The following is a 21,226-nucleotide window of genomic DNA, read 5'->3' on the forward strand; positions in this document are numbered from 1 at the left end:
CAAGAGCAGCTGCCAACTGTTAGATTCCACAGCTGGAAGCAAGTAAAAACCTCTATATTCAAGCTGTTCAAATCACAAGGTATTTAAGGAATTAAAAAGAGTAGACTTTCTGGTCTGCAGGACCTATGTGAAATAACAGGGGCAGAGGAGGAGAAAAGTAAAGAACAACTTGTGGGTTATTTCTTCTTAGGTTTTTCTCAGGTGAAGTAATGAAAGCCTTTCTTCTGCCTGCCTTCCTGTGATGGTTTGGGGTGAGGTGTGTTGCTGAGATTGCTGCATATCCAGTTTTGGCCTGAAATTAGGACTTTGTGGAACTTCAGAAATCACGGGACTAAGGCATCATGCCTATGAAAGTTCTGCTGTGTGCAGAGTGGCTGGTTGAGATGCTGGAATGAAGAGCCAAGGTGATTCAGCCTTTGGGGTACACCACAGGCTTTTGTGTGACCACAGCCCAGTTCGTCATACTTTGCTCACTCTAAAATGCAGATAAAAGCCTTTGCTTTCTTCACTGGGATGACACAAAGATTAAATACCTCCATGATTGTGAGTTAGGCCATTGTTGAGGTGATGAAGACCAGATAAATACTTGCATTGCTGGCCGCCTGTAGCAATTTGGGAAGGTCACAATGGAGGCAGCTCTCGAAGTTCACAATGGTCTGGGATCATCATAAATGTATGATCTGGATATTATATCCTGTTTTATCTCATATATCCAGTATGATCTGCATATTGTATCTAAAAAACCCAATACACTACCCTGCTGGCAAGTCAAGCAGTGGATAATGAAGAACTGTGGTCTGAATGTCTGCAGAGGCATCTTTGACTTTGTCTCACACTTTTGGGGGAGATGGAGAGGCTGGTAGCTTGGAACCTCTCCTGAAGGGAGCCTTTCTGCTCCAGCAGGGCAGCTGAGCAACTGATTGGGAATCAGATCAGCTCTGACCCCAGCTGATGGCTGTAAAGACCCTGTGCAAGTCACTTCCCATTTCTCCACTTCAGGGTCCCTGGCCGTAAAGACCGCGGAGCCTTGGTAGGAGTCTGTCAAGGTCAGCACCTTTGATGCTGTTTGGCAGGAGGCCACTCAATACCAGTGAAAAACATCTGCCTCCAAGGCACCCTCATCCAAAAGGGCTCTTCTACCTCCCCTTTGGCCGCTGTACTACACAGCCTCCCACTTGCCCACCACTTTCTGGTGCAGCAAAGCATCCCCACGGAAGCACCGTGATGGATACAAGCACCCTGTCCTCCCTGGAGCTGCATTTGCTTGTAGCAGCGACGGTGGCCAAGAGAGAGGCGTTATTAAAGGAGATCTCACTGTCTGAAAACCTAACCACCGCGTTAGGCTTCTTCCAGCCCTAGCTGGATTGCAGTTGCCTGGTTATAGGTACCGTACACAGGAAGTTTGGGCAAAAAGTGCTGGTAAGAGGCAGGAATAAATGACCAGCCAGCAGTAGGCAGGTCATTTGTCTCAGCCTTCAGGCCTGGCTGCATCCATCGGTGTGGGAAGGAAACGGCAGTGGAAGAAAGGAGAGCCGCTTCTTTCCCATTCTCCAGGAAGCAAAAATATTTGCAACTGTAGCTGTAACAGGGTTAACACCTCACGTTCACAAGGAACATCCTCCCTTTTCTCTCTCCACCCTCTTCCTCCACCACTCCCATTTCTCTGGAGACCTCACTGCTCCCTCCCATCAGCCAAAGTTGGGGAGTTTCCATGGCAACCCGGCAGCTGGTGTCTAGACACTGTGAAAGATGCTTTGCAATGGAGCTGCGAGCCTGACTCCCCTCAGCACCCCCTCCCCGCCGCCGTGCACCCCGAGCATCTCTGCCACCGCTCCCTCCCTTACCATCTACTGCACACATGGATGCCGATGCAGGGTGGGATTTCCGTGGTGGTGCTGGGAGAAGAAAGGCACAGGGCAGGAGGAGAGGGAGAGGAAATCCCTAAGCCACTGGCTCTTCGGCCTGACAAAGCGCAAAGGCAGCTGGGGCGACAGAACTGGGGCTGGCTGTCCTCTGAGGATTTAGCAGGATCAGAAAAAGAGGCAGCCGTCCAAGCTTGGACCAAAGTCATCAGCCATGGGACTGGCAGAAGTTGTTTTTTTGATCTCTGCTAGAGCAACTGAGGTTGGCATACATGGCGCTGAAACAAAGATGAGGCAGTCCAGGAACAAGAGGCCCAAACTACCATGTATTGTGGCCGTATTCACCTTTTTGTTTTAACCTTAACAGGCTTCTTTGCCTGCTTCTTTCCTGTAGTTACTGGGGAACTTCCCTGGACCTCCTGCCTGCTGCTTGCAGTGGGGACATCCTTCCCCACCACCTTGTTGCAGGGTTTGCCAAGGGTATAGGGTATGCAGATCTCCCAGGTGCCAGATGCCCACCAGAACCCCCAGGGCTCCCGGGAACGAGGTGGTACCCTGGGTTTGTCTTTAGCGAGTGAGGGATTCACCAGGGGCTTGGGAGAAATCATGCAAGTCAGTCCCCTGGACCAGACTCAGCCACTCACCTGAAATACCCAATTCCTTCATTTCTCAGTGTTTTACCGGGCAGCATAAGTCTGCCAGTTTTCAGAAGCAGCGAGTGGGGAGGGCGTAGGATTTTAGCACTGCATATGACGCATTGTAGGGCTGACTGACTGCAATGGGCTAACTTGGATCGGGAAGAGAACTGTATCAGCAACAGCTCTGAACCTGAAGTGTGTCTCATTTCAGCAGTCTCAGACCTACCATCGTCTGCCTGGAATCGGCTTCTGGCTGGCTAGAAGGACAGATGGATTGGGACAGATGAATCAAGCTGTGAAGCCTGGATCCAAATCTGATCCAAATGTCATTAAAATCAGGAGAGGCTCAGGTCAGGGATTTTAAATGGGGCCTTCCAGTGCTCCTTACCCTCCAAAAAATGTCTCTAAACAGAGTCATCTCTGGGGCAGCCGAGGTCTGCTTATAATAGGGCAGGAAAACCCAGATTAATATTTTGGAGCAAAGAGGAGACCAGACGAGGCACAGGTTTTCAGTTCCATCTCTGACCAAGCTGTAGTTGGCAGAGGACAGAGGGAGAAAGGAGTGAGCAGGACAAATGCTAGAGAAAGAGCAGCGGCTGAGTAGATCTGGGCAATACTTTAGCGTGAAGGCACGGGAGAGTTCTAGCTGCACAATCAATATCAGCAATAATAATGCAAACAGTGGGAAAGCAGCAAAAGCAAAATCCCTGCATCTGTAGTAGAATCCCAGAGTGTTTGTGCAATTTCTCTTGTCTTGGCATTGGCTGTGGTAATTTAAAGATCTGCAGTGGAACAGGGACAAAAAGGAAAACAGAACCCAAGCCACCAGCCACAAAAGAAATGATCAGCAGAGAGGTTGCTGCTACTATGGTCATAAGCTGATGTCTGCTCTGATTTAATTAATCTTGGCAAGTCAGACGGGAGCTGGGCAGGTCCCAAGAGACAGTGTTTTACCCGGAAATCCACTCAACCTAATTTCACTAATGTAGGGCAGTGGAGAGACTTGGAGAGGAGCCTGCACGCTTAGCCATTAGAGCACAGTGTAGGCAAAGGCAGCTGGAAGTACCACCATCCAGCAAAACTGCTGCTTGCGTGCCTGCTTCAGCTTTACAGCAACCAGAGCTGCATATGTTCGAGGCGTTTGCTCCGCAGCAGGGCTCACAGACATGACTCTCACCCTTTCCAGGAAATAAATGGAGTGCTGAGGGGCAGGAGCTCTCTAAGACCCTATTTCAGCAAGGATCTGTAGTTCACTTCCATACCGTTCCTCTGCCATGGGCAAGGCAGTTCCCTAGCAGGTACCAGTTGGAGCTGTAGGTATGAAGCATGTCTCTGACGCAGGTCCTTCAGCTGGGAAGCAAGTGCACTTCAGCCTCACCCACCACGAAGCTCTATCGCTTAAGCAATTCTGCAGTCACAGCTTAAGGTTTGTCTGAGGCTGCCCAAAAGGTTTCTCAACTTGGCTGCCCCGTGCAGGGTGCTAGATTGAAGTGAGGTTGGTGGCAGCTCAGCTCACAGATGCCTGTCTCTTTGGCAAAATTATCCCATGCTATAGGATGATTTGGACTGCAGCATAGATTTCAAAGGACTGAAACAAAAGGCAAAACTGCAAAACAAACTAAAATCTCAAAGCTGGGTCTGGGGGGGACCACAGGATGGGAATAACCAGGAAAAGTGCAAGTGATGACTGATGTGCATTAAAACAACTGTGAGGGTGATGATTGCAAGCACAAACTAGGTGGTTTTTGTTGTTGGTCTTGTTTTGCGGTGGGTTTTTTAGCTTTTTGACCTAGCCATTCCTGCTTTATCTTTGAGGACAGATTTTTTTTTTTTTTTGGCCCCTCCTCAGGCTTCTTTTGCTTCGTATTACAGCTCAGCCTCCCCTCCTGTTCTGTTTCCTCCACACATGCACATGTTGTGTTCTCATTTTGTGAGTTTGGGCCCTTCTCTTTTGCTCTGTAGCTGGAGTGCTTTATAACAAATGTGTATGTCTCCACCTTGGCTTGCTAAAGATGTAGGTGTTCCCAGGCTGAGACTCCTCTTGTCCTAAAGCAGGCATCTAAATAGGTCAGGTTAATAGAGTCCTAGAATGTCATGTTTATTTCCACTAATTAGAAAGGGAGCAGAAGGTGAGAAGATCAGCTGGAGATGTCTTTGTGTAGATGTCTGGAGTTAGGTGAGTTGTCCATCCACTCCCACTTCAACTTTCCCATTTCATGATCTCGGTGCTGCCCCAGTCCAGGTCCATCTGGAATAAATCACTGCCACCTGTTTGTTCTCTCCCTTGCAAGAGGACACAGGGGACTGATCGTGCAGGAGGAGATCTCACAGTGCTGGCATGTTCAGAAGGGAGGCAGCTTTAGACAGATGGAAATTTGGCCACCCAGGATGAAATGCTTTTGTTCCTCGAGCAGGGGACGGAACATTTTGCTTAAATGCCCTGAATTCTCACCTGCTTTTTTGTCACCTTTTACACCTATTCCAACGAAGTGCAAAGTGAGTGTAAAATGCCAAGGCTCTGCAGTTCTGTCTGTATAACTGTATCTGTCCACTACAAACCAACAGGTGTGACAGCCCAGAGTTCAAGGAAGTGGGTAAAAAGCAATGTAAGAAATATCCTCTCTGATGTATGGAATCCCCAGGATAGCCATTTACTGATCTCCCCAGGAATACCTTGCCTTCCTTTGCTGGGACATTGAAAACTAGACTGGAGAGAACCCCAGAGAACATACTGCAGAAATAGCCTGCATCAAACAAACCAGTGAAGGGTGAGTCAGATAAACCATCTCATCTCTCCTCGTGAATCAGAAACTGCTATTAACTGGCCCTGATGTCAGTAGGGTTGTGCTGCGTTGCTCCCATTGCACTGAGAATCCTCTTCTTTTCACTGCTGTTGTTTAGCAGTGCCACAGCTTGAACTTTATTTTTTGTGCTGAATTTTTTATCCTTTGTGATATTACTTCTTGCTGAAGTTCATTGTCAAGAGCCTACCACCGTTGGAGCTGGACCCCACTTTTAGCTGCTGATTTAACGTGGGCATCTGTGCAACTTAGCAGTTTGTGTGTCTTGGCCAAGGCACTCGGTATCACAGCAGGTATGCAGGACCTCCCAGTGTCTATCACTGCGCCTGCTGCATTATGGGCCCTTCTGTTGTGCTGTCCTGAGGAGGCTGTGGGGACTGCTGGCTAAAATCTATGCATATTTTCAGTAGGAAGACACAGAAAGTTTTAAACATAATGAAATACAGTGTCAGGGCTTGCGTTCCTGAAGGCGCATTGCCTATCCTTTGTTGCTCTTCCATCCATCTTGCATTTATGTGCGCAAAAAACCAAATTCTGCCTTACTAGGATCTATCAGAGCCTTATAGCAAAGCATGCTTTGCTGCTGGCTAACGATAGTCTTTTGGCTCAAATTTAGGGGTAGATGTTTTTGCATTAGGATTCTACTCTCGGCTCCATAATACCATGTGTCTCCTGCTATGAATGCCTTGGAGAAGAGCGGGATTAAAAGGACTCCCCTCCCTCCCCAGTGGAGTGTGATCAAGTCATTCAGAAAAATTAACAAAGCTAGGGCAAGTTGGCCTGCTTTGCCTTGCAATGATACTTGCATCCCATTTTAATCTGTAGCCTATTTTATCTTTGGTTCATGGTTGTAGCTGTACCATATATAGAAGGAGTCCTTGAGTAGCATTCTGTTTAGCTGTTCAGTATCAAGGGAAAGAAAGTCTACAGATGTTTTTGCTGACAGTGGGTTTGCAGGTGCAGGGGCTCAGGCCATGGGGATGTTCCCACAGACTTTGTCCTTTTGGAAAATCAGCAGTCAGGACTTACTAAGACAAAAAGTATTTGAAGGTCCAGAAGCAGAGCCTTTAATGAAGACGATTCAGGTTAGGAAGTTACACACGTCTTAAAGGTGATCTGTATGGAAGTGGTGCCTAGGAACATATTTAAAAGCTAGGCTAAAGAGCCGAGGGGGAGAGGGAAGCAGGAATGCAGCACCTACTGCCAGTGTTGGAAGCAAATACAAGTCTGCCATCTGATGGCATCGAATGGACCAGGCCAAAATGCATAAACCGTGTCAGTAAGGAAAGTTTCACATCCCAATTAGCATTCTCACTAATGCTAAACATGGGTGTGAGGATGCTAATCCTTGCAAACTAAACATTGGCATGTGAACATCCATATCGTTAAGCTGACGGCATGGGCCATGGTGTGATTTTTGATTAGGCCAACTAGCTTTGCCCCAGACAGCTCCCAAACACAGCCACCCTGTTCTGGAGAGTAAGAGCGTTTAGCTGTATGGACGTGAGCTGCGTGGTGCCAGCTGGCCTCGGGGCCAGAGAGCAGTCCCTGGCCCATTTTATTTGCTGGTATAATGTAATGTGATAGCCCATCAGAGAAGCCAGGAACTGTCCAGGGACCCCACAGTCCTCTCTGAATGACCACCGGAGATACAGTGATGCTACGGAGGTATGTCGAGAGCCGGCATTGAGGTATGTGACATACCAATCTTGTGATCTGTCCCACAGCACCCAGCCGTTCAGCACTTCTTTGTTTTCCCTGTTCTTTATCCCAAGTCTGGACTAATGCCGCTTGCTTGGCCTCTCCATGGTCTGTGTGTATGTATGTGTGGGAGGGGGAGTCAGTGAGGAACGGGCAGATTTGGCGATGGAGCAGACCACTAAGACCCTTGTGCATTATTCTACCTTACAGCCCTGGGTGAACCATCACCTTCTCCTGTAAAAAGCAATCCACACGGTGCATAGACCTTAGTGGGGTTTCTGAAGGAGGCCCGGGAACATGGTAGTGTACCCTGATGTAAAGATGATGAGAGATGGTCAGCAGGAACTCAGAGACAATTAAATCTGTCCTGCTGCAATGAAGGGGCATGGTGTCTGGGGCTGGATGACCCCAGCAATAAGATCGCTCCAGCCTGAGAGGTGCTCCTTTCGTTTGTCTTGTCTCTCTCGGCTGCCTCTGCCTTCCCCTCGGTTCTGATCCCCTGTCTAGTTCATCGTTGTGGGATTGCTCCTAGCATTCATTTTAACTTCTCATGTGAACAGTGTGCCAGAACAAAGTGTCTGATGGATAGGCAGGCCTAGCCTCCAGTTACACTCATTGCTTCCCCCCGGGGAAACTCTGCCTTCGAAAGGAGAGCCCAGAAAACCGGAGAGACGTGACAACCTCCCGGATGAAGGCTCCCATTCTTGAAGGCTAGAGACATTTCTCTAGATCTCTGTTTAGCGTAAGAGAAGTCTGAGTTCCAGGTTATAAAACATTTCCCGCTGGGTCTTGCAAGCTTCAAGTGTGTGTAGGGTTTTCTCTTTGTGAGCTCTTTAAGCCTTGGCTGGGAGGATGCGTAGCGGAATTAGGGGCCAACATGCAACAGTGGTTGGCACAGTCGGGGGGTTCAGTAAAAGGGTGCGTGATCTAGCTGGTAAGCCGAGAGTCTGATCGGTGCACCTGATGAAATGAATGGTGGTCGCCCGTGACAGCAGCAGCAAGCCAGGCAGCTCCTTCCAGTTGCACATGCTTTCTGGTGGGGCTGGAGGCGTTTTGTGAGAGCTACACACTTGCCTGCTGGGCTGAACCCTGACACGTTCCTTCCGTGCTGCAGAAATGCCAGGGACTTTGAGACCTGAGTCACTTTGGGGAGAGGGAAGCCTGAAGCCACGCAGTCCATCATGCGATGGCTGTGTGCACGTGCAGGATGCTGTTGCTCATGGCTGACTAACTCTGGACCATCTCTTTCCCCACTAGATGCTGTAGAAGAAACCAAACCTACTGAAAGTGCCCAGCAGGAAGAGGTGAAAGAAGAAGAGAGCAAGGCGGACCAAGAAAATGCCTGAACATTAAGAAATGACTCCCCATTGCCCCTCCCTCCCTCCCCCTATCCTCTATCCTTCCTTCCTACCCCAATCTCGATCTCCCCCCTTCCTGCTCACATCTGTGAGCCTGTCCGTCCCTCTCCCATTCCCACTTAAACCCTTTTTCTCTCTGTGTGGCAAACATTTAAAGAAAAAAAAAAAAAAGCAGGAAAAATCCCAGTCAAACAGTGTGGCTTAAACATTTCTTTGTTTCTTGGTGTTGTTATGGCGAGTTTTTTGGTAATGATGATCCAATCATTTTGGGAAAATTCTTGCACTGTATCAGAGTTCTTTGACCTGGCGCGTGCGTGTGTCTGTCTGCCCACCGCGAGCGCGCTCTCTCTCTCTCCCCCCCCTCTCTCTCTCCTCCAAGTGTGTGTGTGTGCAATGTTACGTTCATCCGAGGAGTCCAGACTTACCGAGTGAGTTAAAACAAAAGAGGAAAAAAGAAATTCCTTTTCTTCCTTTTTCAATGTGATGGAATGAACGAAAGAAAAGAAAAAAAAGACCAAACCAAACAAACAAACGAATGAAAAATAATACTAAACCCCAGTTTGTTTTCAGAACTAAAACAACAACAAAAAAATGTGCCAATTAGCGTAACGCTTGGCTCCAGGCTCCTTTTTCAAACTGAACAATAATTATAATAAATGAGAATAATGATCATTAATACCACCGTGTCGCATTTCTATGCTGCCGTACATCCTGCTGGCCTGCGGTCTTTGGTGGGCCGCTTCTTTCGTGGCCCCGCTGTGCTCCTCGGCCGCTGGTCAGTGACCGACCACTCTCCCTGGCACTGCTGAGGGGATTTTTAAGGGAAGCAGGCTTGGATTTTTGAGTGAGGTGTTAGCACGAACTAACATAAGTAATGAAAGTAGCAAAATCAGTTTTAGGAAAGAGCAAAATAAGCAGCCCTCTAGGATACCTCTAGGCCCTGATTTGGAGAATTTTGGTGACCTTGGAGGGATAAGCCAGCAGAAGGACCAGCTTTGGTCCATGCTGAAGGTCCGACCCCTGTTGAGGGGTTTACCAAGGGCCGTGAGGGGACAGGGTCCCAGGGCCTGAGCTCCCCCCAGCAGCGGGGTGACACTCACCCCATGGGGCTAGAGTTGGAGAAGTCATTGAGTAGCTTAGCGTGGCCCTCCAAAAATGTTCTGATTGGCAAAGTAAATTGGGCCAATGCATTGAATAAATAGGCACGTGAGCAGGACAAGGTCTGGTGGTGTAAGAGCCAGTCGACGACACTGAGAAATACCTCACTCCTGCTCCCTGGCAAAACCTGGGATGGTTCACCCAGCTCTAACGAGGGCCAAGGCTTTTAGCTGTTATTTATGGCCTTCCCTCGCAGCCAGCTAAAAGCGTGGCGCAGGCTTGGCGCCGCGGGCAGAGCACCGCCGCGCCGATCTCCACCACCGCTTTCCGCGGGGTGCGGGATGGTCCCGTGTGCGTGCCGACCGCGCGCCCCGCTCGACCCAGCCTGTCCCGGCGGAGGACTGACAGACGCCCGGCCTGAGCCTGAACAGCCCTCGGGGGCTGCTGCTCTGTTCATGAGCTGCGAGAGCGAACTGTTAAAATATATTCAGTAATAACCGGGCTTTCATAAAAGCCCAGTTATCGCTCTTTCACTGCCCTGATTATTATCATGTGCTTTCCCACCAGCTTGTGCATGGTTTCCTGGCCACGTTGGCCATGACAGCCAGCGTACCCTGCAGGATTGCCGTACGATGCTGCAGGGCCACAATTAAATTGACCTCACAGCAGTAACACCAAAAAGACGGGTCTGCTGACAGCCCCAACGTCCCTTGGTGGCTGATGCTTGGAGTGGCAGCCCTGTGGCCTTCAGAGGGCTGGCTGGCCCTCCCTGCCCTACTCCTTTGTTCTCCTCCATCTCTTTGTTGGAAATAGGGAGAAAAGATGAACAGTGTCTCCTCAGAGATGATTGGTTTGAACGTAGACCGCTCACTGGAAGTGCCATCAAAACGCATCAGGATTGATTTCCATGTGCTTCCTGGCGTTGTGTAGAAATAAGAGAGAGAGAGAGAGGGAGGATTTTAAAAAAGAGAGGGAAAGAGAGAGTGGGAGAGAGATTGGACAGAGATTTATAAAAACAGGGATTAGAGAGAGGAGGGGGGAAAAGATTTTCGAGTGGATAGATGGATGATAGGGAGAGAGAGGGGAGTATAGCTAGAGTAAGAAAGATTAGAGTGAAAAAGATGAGAGAGAGACAGGAAGAAATTAGATAATATGGAGCAATAGATGATTGATAGAGATAGTGAAACGTAGCTAGCTAAAGTAGATTAGACAGACTAAATAGGTAGAAAGATGGGCTGACTGACAGATAGGTATTGTGTCATACTTCATAAACGATATATATGCTAATATTCCCATGTCATGATGGGTGGTAAACCCTGAGACACCTTCCAGCCTGACCTCAATTCAGCAAATGTAGCGCGGACATCAGGCATTGCTTGGACCGTATGTCAGGTCTCACCACCCTGCCCGTTTCTGCCGTGGAAGCGGCAGGGGGGTGGATGGTGTTTGGGGAGGGAGAGCGCTCTGACGGACACGGGGGGGGGCCGAGGCGTAGGCAGGAGAGGCGTAGAGTATGTTTGCTGTTCGTAGCACACGAGGTGCCCAGCCCAGCTCGGACGTTGCAGACGCCCCGTGTCTCTAGCACCGAGTCGAGAGAACTGAGGTTCAGCTCTCAGGATTTGTGGGAGAGGTGTTTGGGAGGAGGCAGGAAGGAGAGAGCACGGTTTTTGTTCAGCTTCATCTCCTGTCATGACCATTTACAAGAGTTTTCTTAAGGACTGTCTTGCCTGTTTCTGCAAAGACCGCGTGGTCTCCCTGCTCTTCTAACTTCAGACCCCAAACTTTTCATCTTGCCTCCAGTTTACTGTTACTATTTTTAACTTTATATGGAAAACAAAACTGCCTCTCATGTCTTCCTGGACATAGGCCTTCCTCCCTCCTCAAAACCCAAACACTTTTCTCTCCCCAGGGATGTTTTATCTTTGTATTTCGCATGTTGCCTCCCCCTTGGCTGATGGTTGGGGCATCGCGCGTGTTTTGTCACCATTCGTAAGAACATACTTTGCCATGTTGCTTAGAGAACAAAGGGTTGGGTTTTGTGTTTTGGTTTTTTCCCCCACAAAGAGAACGGGATATGTGGTTACCAACTGCAAACCTAAATAATTTAAATACTAATTCCTCTCCCTTGGTTCCAGTTTAAAATTACTAGCTGTAACCAAGCAACCCCCTATCTTTCTTATTGTACCGTGTCCTGATCCTGCTGGAGAGTCAGGGCAAAGAGAGCGTGAGAGAGAGCACACAGACAAACCCTGCCTTGAGCAGGCAGTGGTTTCATGTGTAATACACAAGATTTGTATAGGAAGCTGGGCTGTCTTCAGGGTACAGGAAGAGAGCAGAGAAAAGCATTTGGATTTCCTTGAGTTGCCTCTTCAGCTAGATTTTAAAAGGCTAAAAGCAAACAGTATAAAGGATGCGGCATGGGATGGAAACTGGAAGGAGAACAGGGGTATTTGAGGAACGATTTTTCTAGCAGGCTATCAAGTGAGCTAAGCAGCACAAGAGGCAGGAGGTCCCAGAAGTAAAGAGTAGAGCAAAGAGTATCCAGCGCAGTAGTTGGAGCTTTTCTGCTACTCCTGATGCAACAACCAACACGAATTCCCCAGGGAGAATATATCTAATCCTCTCTCCCTGAAGAGGATATAGCTTTGCCTGGAGGTGTCTGTGGTTGTTGTTACTTTATGGATGGAGAGGAAAGGGCATGTCAGAATGACTCACACTGGGAATATGGTGCCTGACCTTACGTACAGAGCTGTGGAAATTCAGGGTCCAAGAGGGGCTTTTTCCATGCCTCTGTAGTAAGATATGCTAGTGATCCACATCTGTACTGAATGCTCCTACCAGCTGTAGGCCAGCTCTTGACATTTCACCTCATCTAGACTAAGCCTTGGAAAAGTGTAAAAAATGCCAACCTAACACCCCCGGTCAATGCAGTAGATCATTCGCATGAATTTGGTCTGCTTTGCAATGCTTATGGCATCCACAGACTGTCTGCGTTGATGGCATACAAAAACCCACAACCCTTGCAATAGTTGCATCAGCCAAGAAGCTCCACCGTGAGCCACATTCCAAAGGGAGGGGAAGGGCATCCTGCTGAGATCCCTTCAGACCCAGTGTTTTCCAACCCTAAACCCTAATGCAGCCCCGTGAGAGGCCTTAGCTAGAAGGAACTCACCTACGGTGACAACGTAACACCATCGCTTGGGGAATGTGTTACTCTAAATGAAAGAAATGGCCATGAGTGGATGAGAGGGGTTTAGAAAGAAAGGAAAGACGAAAGAAAGAAAGAAAGAGGGAGTTCCTACCAAACTCTCCCCCGGGAGTTATTTCTTTTTTTCTGCGGTCTCCGAATGGCAAACTAGAACGTGAGGCTTTTTGTACTGAAGGTTTGGTGTTTGTCATAGGTGTCTTAGGAAGGCAACAGAGCGGCTGTGGTTTGCAGAGATGGAGGGAAGGGTCTGAATAAATGTTTTTGTGGCCCCTCTTGGCTAAGAAGTCCGTTCGGTGGTGACCTGCAGCTCAGCAGTGCGGGGGGGTGGTGGCGGGGGGTCCTCTTCCAGGCCTGTGCTCAGATTCCCTGCTTTTCCGCATTGTCACATTAGCACTTTCACTGGATATTTAGAGCACCTCAGGACTGGTTCTCCTCTCGCTCACACCGGGGTAACTCAGGAGTCGCTCCACTGGAACCAGTGGTGTTAATCTGGTGTGAAAATAATGCGAGAGGAGGATTCAACTCCTCGGGGGGGGATTTTCCAGGTCCCCGAGGGGGAAAAAAAAATCAATGGGAGTTACATGTCTAACTGCCACTTGTGCCTGTGAAAGTCTGCCCCTTATCTACCCATATGTATATAGGGTACAGTTTTCAGAATAACCTAAGTGACGTGGGCGCTTGAGAGCACGCATTTCACTGGCTTTCAAAGAGACGTAAGCTCCTAAGGCCCAGATGTTGAAGGATGTCCAAACTCCTCTCTGCAGCGAATTTGTGGTCTCAGGCCTAAAATTCTCCAGTCATTTTCCAAAACGGAACTGAAGATCATGAGTCATTTAGGTGGTCCTGAAAGCGCTACCCTCTATCCATTTTTCAGGGTGTTGATCTCAGGTCATGTGCGAGCCTGCATTCTTACCTACAATGCTTTATTACTACATTCCTCTGTTGAGCAATACTTGGAAGAAGAGGTGAAGGTCGAGATTTGCAGAACAGGCTAGTGACCCCAGTGGCTCACGTCTGGAGTGCCCAACTTGAGAGACACCTCACTGGGGCCCAATCCACAGGTCCCCTGTATTCTCTGAACATCAGGATTCATGTATTACACACCCAGAACCACTGGTCACTTCCAAAAAAAAAAAAAATCCCTGCCTGAGACCTAGACTACTCTCACAAAAGAAAATCCTAGGTGAACCATTCATCCAATAGCTTGGTTTTTCTGCTCATGCCTGTTCCCAATGAACGAAACACATCCCTGTGCATCACCTAAGCCCTATTTTGAGGAGTTACACTGGCATACAGCTGAAGTAACACTGTAGTAAATCGGGGCCTGAAGAAGGTGGCTACAGCCTAGAGAGTATCAAGAACTGTGACGTGTCTGGAAGCTAATAAGAGCAGAACTTGACGATTAGAGCGGCCCATTTCCGATGCTCTTGTGTGAGGATCTGGAAAGAGTCTCTCACTCATTGTACTTGTGCATTATGAATGTGTCCATCTGCAGAGATCTAATGTACACATATGTCCTGAATATTGTCCTAAGGTTGCAAGCTTCAAAAATGAGCAGAAAACATTCCCGAGAAGTGAGAATAATACAGATGTCTGTATTTGAAAAATTGGTTCAAATAAAGTCTCTCACTTATAGATACGTGTAGTTGTGTGCAATTATTTCTTCCTGGAATAGAAGTTTCTCCCTTGTGTAGGATTTCAATGCTTTTACAAAAAAATCTCTTTCCATTCTCCCTTTACCTTCTCAGTCAAGTCCTATTACTGTGGAAAGAAATACTTTCTACTTATTCTGTCCAGGTAAAAACCTATGTTAAAAAGAAAGGGTAAAGTAAAAGGCCTGGTATGTTTTTACTGTTGTTAAATGTCTATTGAGGTAGAAGATACAGGCCTGATGCAAGATGCGGTCTCCCTGTGCAAAAGTGCTGGTATTTATATAATAAGGAACAGACATCACCTGAAACCAGGCTGAACCAAGGAAAGCTGTGCTTCGGCACCATATATCTGCAATATGTCGACAGCAAAATGCTGGGCCTGGGATGTTGTTCCAAGTAAGGGAATCTGCTTGGACGTAGAAATGGTGATGTGGGTCACCATTCAGTAAAGCACTCAGCATGTTTAAGGAAAAGTGAGTACAAAATGGAATAAATTTTTTTACACAATTAGGCAACCTTGTGCAAGTGTGTCTAAAGGTATCAAATTCCTCATTGGATTTAAAGCTTCAGTATTTCACTGGGAAACTCCAGAAGTTTTTGAGATAGGAATATATATTTCAGCACCTAAGAAGTCCCACCAAGTTATTTCCCTCAGTATCAACTTTGTGCCAAGTTCAATGAAATATGAACAGAGCAGCAATTGCTGCCCAGGCTGGGCTCGGCTGCTGACTTAATGCTGTGCTGTATCTGTCAGCAGCTCAAGAGCAGAGCTGAAATCAAGCATTTTTATCACATCTATTCATCCCAGGAAGCTTTGCAACCGCTATTTAGAAATCACTTGCAACTCATCTCTGAAATACAGCAGCTGGCTTAGCAAGGGCCCAGGAAAATTCCTGATGAGGGTCCAAGGAGCTGCCTGGGAAACAGAGCAGACCTCGGCACCTCACATGGATTCTGGACAAAGTGCCAATTTACAAATGAAAATGACACAATTAGATGTCTGTATTCTTGCATGTAATCATCAGTTGCCCCGTAGCTTCTCCAAAAAAGGCGTGGACTCCAGCTTGTATGCAAACAAATATTTAGCATTCAAAATCAAGTGGTTTCAATTAGCCACATCGCTAGATTGTAGGGCTCAACCCTGGCAGACTGGCTTTGCTTCAGTGGGGCAAAACATCTGTAAAGGGGCAGCCAAGGACCTTCCCTCCAAGTAAATGGTGTCTTGGGGTAGCCAGGCTGCCTTGCACTCTTTTATCTTTTACACAGCGGGGGGGGGGCAGGAGGCTGAACGGTTGTGCCACGGCACGTGTGTCAGCTGAAACACTCAGCCTAACGTAAATCTCTGCCAGGGACTTTCTGGCCGGGCACACAAAGCTCGTTGCGCGTGCTTTCCAGTGTCACGCTCTTGCCACTGTGAGCTGGAAATAAACTTTCTGCCTGAGTCGTCCAAAATGACCCATGACTCACCTTGGGTGTTTGCCCCCATTGCCTCTTGGCCCAGGTGAACTCCCTTCCGAGTGCTGCTTACGTTCACGGACTGCACCGCCAGCCTTTCCCTAGCTTCTGTGAGACGTGAGCCATGTGTTTCCAATTCCCGTGGTGGTCCCCTGGCTTAGCTGCGAATATGCAGAGGAGACCTCCTCTCCTTGGGGAAACCGCAACAGGAGAGTCAGGTTTTCCTGGGTTTTGACAATGCCAACAGCTTCGCAGCACACTTGCCACCTTCATTGCCCTACTGAGGTCACGGGCAAAAAAGACCAGTGTTTCTCATACTATCACTCAAATTTCTAAAAGTCTGCTATCCTTTACCCAGCAGGCAGCATGAAGCACCCTGTAAGAGACCTTTACGATCTCCTAATCTGCTACACTCTGCCCTGTTTTACCATCGTACGCGGAGCTGGCGTCCAGTCTGACAGGTGCTGCTGCTCTCTGAAGATGAGCAGAAAAAGCCAGACAAAGGAAATTATGCACTTCTGTACCTAAGATCACTTTTGTTTATTAAAAATGAAATCATTTTTCTCCATGTAGGGCCACTTCTGTTTATTAAAGGGGAAATAATTTTCATTTAGCTTGGCAGGGAACGCTGAACATGAATAATAAGAGAGGCAAGGAAGTAAAAGCCCATTTCTCTCAGAGGAGAACCGCTGACTGTAGCTGAGCGGCAGGGTTTGCAGAAAGGTGGTAGCTTGTACAAAACAGACTGCCATAGCTGCAGAAAAGGTCTTGGGGTACTTCAGGCTCTGTAAATGCACCAGCCTACAACCCAAACTACAAGCTGGGTACAGGTAGAAAAGCAGCGCTTCGTGCTTAATTTAATTATGGTAGTTGATGAAGCAGGTTAGGAGTAAAACGTAATTAGCACTTCGGGGGCAACAGGTGGATGCTAAGCCAAGAGAGAGGTAAGACTCATTATCTGTGGTGGGAGAGAGGAAGGGTGGTATAGGTCATCACTGGCTGGATAACAAGGAAGAGTTAATTGGGGTGAACTGAAAACTGCTGGTGAGGTCTCTCTTTACTGAGCCCATGATTATGCTTTTTTTTTTTTGTCTTGAGACAGTCTTCTGAAGGGTTTTCTGGCAATCTTCAGGACCCTGACCCAGAGAGGGAAAAATAGTTTCTCTCATTGGAGGAGAGGTCTAATGGAGAAGGTTCAATTTTTCCCCTCTACACCGGTATGCCCATCCTTGGCCATTTATCTACGGTCAGTCAGTCTGTGGTTTAAGTTTTGATGAGCCTTATTCAACTCCTGTCTGTGCAGCAGCTCATGTTTAAGTGCAGGGACAATTTCACTGTGGAGCTGTGTTTGCCCAGGGCCTGGGGCTTTCCTTCTTGGGTCTCTTTCATTCCGAGGCAGACCTGAGCGATTTAGGAACACCACAGCAAAAGCTAAGGTTTAATGGTGGCCTAAGGGGGTGCTGGTGTCTAACAGGGGAGACACCGGTGGCTTTGCATGTGAAGGACCAATGTCCCTGGAAGCCGTGGAGAAAAAATCCATGAGGAGCAGCCCTGTGAGTGATGACGGGTCACCTTCTCTAGAAGACCAGAAGACAATTCCTGGTTGAAGGCCAGCACCCGGCAAAGGGGTGAGCAGTTTCTGAGCGCTGGCATTTTGGCTTCCTGACCTCACCGCTTCTCAGTAGCAAAGAGAGAGGAGACCTACAGCCGTGGGTTGCTGCCCCCAGGCTCCTCTCCATTCGTGACAGCCAAGCCTCGTGCCAGGCACCCCACAGGGCATGTTTGGGTGTCGGGGCTGGAAGAGCAGACTGTGATGCAGGGTGCATAGACTTAAAAGACCTCGCACACTGACTGGTTCCTAGGAAAAAAACCAAAGACCCCGGGGACATCACCACCCCATCTCATGTCTGAGGGGAGGGCGATGGAGGCTCGCTTGCTACTGTGAGAGACTGAAGGAGTTAATGTCTCAAACATTGTGGTGGGGCAAGTTCTGATTAATGACTAACTCTGCCTAGCAAGGACCCCAGGTGAAAAGAAGCCGATCAGCACCCCTCGGCAACAGGAGGGGGAGGCCGTGCTGGAGGGTGCTCAGCTCCCCGCTCTGACGTGCTGAACAGGGTACCTCACCATGCATGGTGAGAGATCATGTCTGCAGGGAAGGGGAAGTTACTCCCCAAATGACCCCCCAAGCCCATCAGCCCAAAGGCTACCTAATTAGCCTAATGAGTTTGAGTGCCTGTCTGAAGGAGGGGCAGGGATGATAAAAGGACACAAACTGAAGCCCCAGGTGCGCAAGCCCACTGGAACCGGACCCCTTGGCTGACTGAACCAACGCTGGACCCAGGACTGGTGAAATCTTTCTCTTCTCCCTCTCTCTGTCTCTGTCTTGTTTCTCTCTTTTTTGCTTTTCCGTAATCCCTACACCTCATCCCATTAGACATAAACCGTTGACCAAGTCTGGGACTAAGTCTGGATCCAGCCGCACCTAGACTCCTCTCTGAGAAGGAGTTTAGAAAGCAAGGGGGTCCATTCTGAACCTCGTGACTCAACGGGAGGGATCTCCTTACTTCTTTACATAAGCCGTTGACCAAGTCTGGGACTAGGAGTGGATTCAGCCGCCCCTGGGCTCCTCGCTGAGAAGGAGTCTAGAAAGCAAGGGGGTCTGCTCTGAACCTTGTAACTCAACGGGAGGGCTCTTCTTATTGTCTTCCCTGAACTGATTCCCAAATAAGCAAGGTCTGTAGTATACGTTTGGTGATGTATGGTTAGCACATGTTACACGGTTTACTGACATAGTTTCATGCCAATTTTTGTTGTGAGCATACCAGTTCTGGTGGTGAGCAGGCCAATTCTTGTTGTGAGCAAATAAAAACTGAGTTTTGTGAGTTAAAGGATCCCTGGTGTCGTTTCACCTTAACCCTGACCTGGGAATCGGCAAACCTGAGTCATCGTCCTGAGAAATTGGGACGTGAGAGCCGCCGTGGAGCACCGGTGCACGGGGAGAGCTGGCTCTGCCTCGCCGCAGCGGGACGGCCGTGCCGCCGGGCTGTTGGCGTTCTCTGCCTCCCAGCCCCTCGCCGGCGGAGAGCCCATTAATAAGGCTTTCCAGCCTGTCACTTCCACGCTGAATCCTTTGAAAGCCGCGCTCCTCTGGGCCCATTAGAGGGAGGAACTGTCTCTGCTGAAACATATGGGGCTGTCAGGCTCTGTCTGGTTGTTGCTCTGAAAGCTGCCGCCGCTCTAGCTGTTTGCTGATGGGGGGGGGGTAAAAGTCATCTCGAGGAGGATGTGATGAGGACGGAGGCTTGGTTAGGGGCTGGGGAAAGCTGGCAGGTGAACTGGGAGGGATGCTGGTAAACAGTGTGCCGGTAGGTGATGGGCTGCTATAGGAGGACATTGGGTTAAAAGCCAGCCAAAGGGCTGCCGGACAGCTCGGGGGTAGTCTGGCGTGCTATGAGAGTGACAGTGGGAAGAGGTACCTCTGAGGACAACTGGGGTAAGCTGGGTGGTGAATATTGGGTAGGTATATAGGGGCAGGCTGCGGCAGCAGAAGACACGGCTGATGGCAGAGTTGTTTGGGCTTGTCTGGGGAAGGAGAGGATGGCAGCAGTGCTGGGTGGCTCTGTGGGGACGGTGCAAAAGGGGGGGCTTTGGAAAGCATCGTGAGGTCGCAGCAGCCTGGAAGTTGCTAGGTGCATTCCTGACATCGCCTGAATGCCGCTGGAGTTTCTCATTAACCAGCGCACCCACCCCCCAGCTCCATTTGCAGAGACTGAAGAGGATTTAATGGAGTCCCTTGACTTTTTCCTCTGAAATATTCATAGGTTTTAGCAGTCCATTTCATGCTCACCTCCTCCTCCATTAGAGAGCATCGAAGAGGGACTGGGTGGAAAGTACGCTGCCGTGGAGCCAGGGAGACAGATAAAAGGACCTGTGGCTCTGACCAGAGGCTGCTGGGAAGCAATCCACTCCCGGGCTGCTCCCTGTCCCTCTCACCAGGCCCGCAAAATGACTCGAAATGAGCCCTGGGCAGCATGCACCGGGAGGTGATTAATACGGTGGGAAAGGAAGGAAACCAATTAAGCGGAGAGCGCTGTCTGGAGTTGCTGCTCCCCACCCCTGTCACACACATACACCCCACGTCTGTCTCCCTGCCCGTCTTCATAATATGCAAGGCCAGGAGCTCTGTAAGAATCGTGCAGGCTGATGAAAAATGCCTGGAGGCAATTAGTTTCCTCCTTGCCTCAGCACTAATGCTGTGCTAGGATACGGGGAAAGTCCAGAGCTTCGATGAGACCGTGCAGAAGCGTGTTGGATTTTGGATGCCCTGTCTGCAGTATCTGACACAGCAAGGAGACGTTGGGAAGTGTGGAGAAAGGGTGTAATAAATAGTGCCATTGCACTCTGCTGTATGAAATGTCCCAAGAGATCAGGGCCAGGTGGGATCTCAGAGCATCATCTGCATCATCCCCACCTTGCACAAAACAGGAGCAACTGGACTTGTGGCACATCCCACCATGATATAAAATAGATCCTTCTGAGGTATACTCATTTCCATTTTCTGGTTTTTTTTCTCTCCAGTTTGACATTTTCCAAACCTGTTAGGTACTAAACCAGGGCTCCAATAGTCTAAGTAACTGATATGTCTCCACCAAAGTCCCAGAACCAAATATCTCTGAGATTTTGGGGGTGGGGAGAGGTGCAACTCTCTGCTCCACATTCAAACCTCTTTTGCAGCAGCCACACTCCTAAAGCTTGCAGCGTAAAGTCCTAAGTAAGTTTTTAGGAAGGACTCCATGGACTACAGTAAGACATGGATAGTGCCTGCACCAGTGCTATCACAGCAATAACTACAAGAGGGGCTCCCAAGCCCGCTTGGCTTCTCTCCGCGTTAGTACTTGGATGAACCAAAAGAGAAAAATCTTCATGCTAATGAGTTGTTCACTCTGGCTGACACAGACAGAAAGCGGGATTATAAATGTACAAATTCCCGTGGTTCCTCCCTGCTGGATTAAAAACCAGAACAAAGTCACAAATGCAACAGCACCTATTTATTCTTACTCTCAAACCATTTGTCAGGCTGCTTCCCTTTCCCACCCATACACACACACATGCGTGTGCGCGCCCCGGGAATCAGCTGTTTATGTAAGTATTTGCAGGATGTTCCACATCTCCCTGAAATGATAATCAACGTGCCCAGAATCAGCTTAATTACTAAGCATTCATCATACGCCCACAGGCTCTTCCACAGCAGCTCCACACAGCATCTCTATGAATGAGTCTGCATGTTTTTCCTCCTCTGCCAAGCACTGCTCATGATCAAGAGCTCGAGCCGTTACACCCGAGCTGTTGGCTTGTCTGGTTATTTATTTATTTCCAAGCAGGGAGAGAGAAGTTTGTAAAGCAGCAGCAGTGCACAAACAGACACAGAGAGCGTCTCAGGGTGAGACTTG

General features: G+C 48.8%; 1 protein-coding gene across 1 annotated transcript in view; it reads left to right on the top strand.

Moving 5' to 3' along the window:
- The window catches only part of GAP43 (growth associated protein 43), a 60,642-nt gene extending 46,341 nt beyond the window's left edge, over positions 1-14,301 (top strand). Inside the window, exon 3 of the mRNA XM_052794835.1 lies at positions 8,260-14,301. Coding sequence (XP_052650795.1) covers positions 8,260-8,348 — 89 coding nt within the window. The 3' untranslated portion in view covers positions 8,349-14,301. The remainder of the gene's footprint in view (positions 1-8,259) is intronic.
- Positions 14,302-21,226: the final 6,925 nt, after the last annotated feature.

The sequence above is a fragment of the Harpia harpyja genome, chromosome 8 (genome assembly GCF_026419915.1).
Source record: "Harpia harpyja isolate bHarHar1 chromosome 8, bHarHar1 primary haplotype, whole genome shotgun sequence".
Classification (NCBI taxonomy): Eukaryota; Metazoa; Chordata; class Aves; order Accipitriformes; family Accipitridae; genus Harpia; species Harpia harpyja.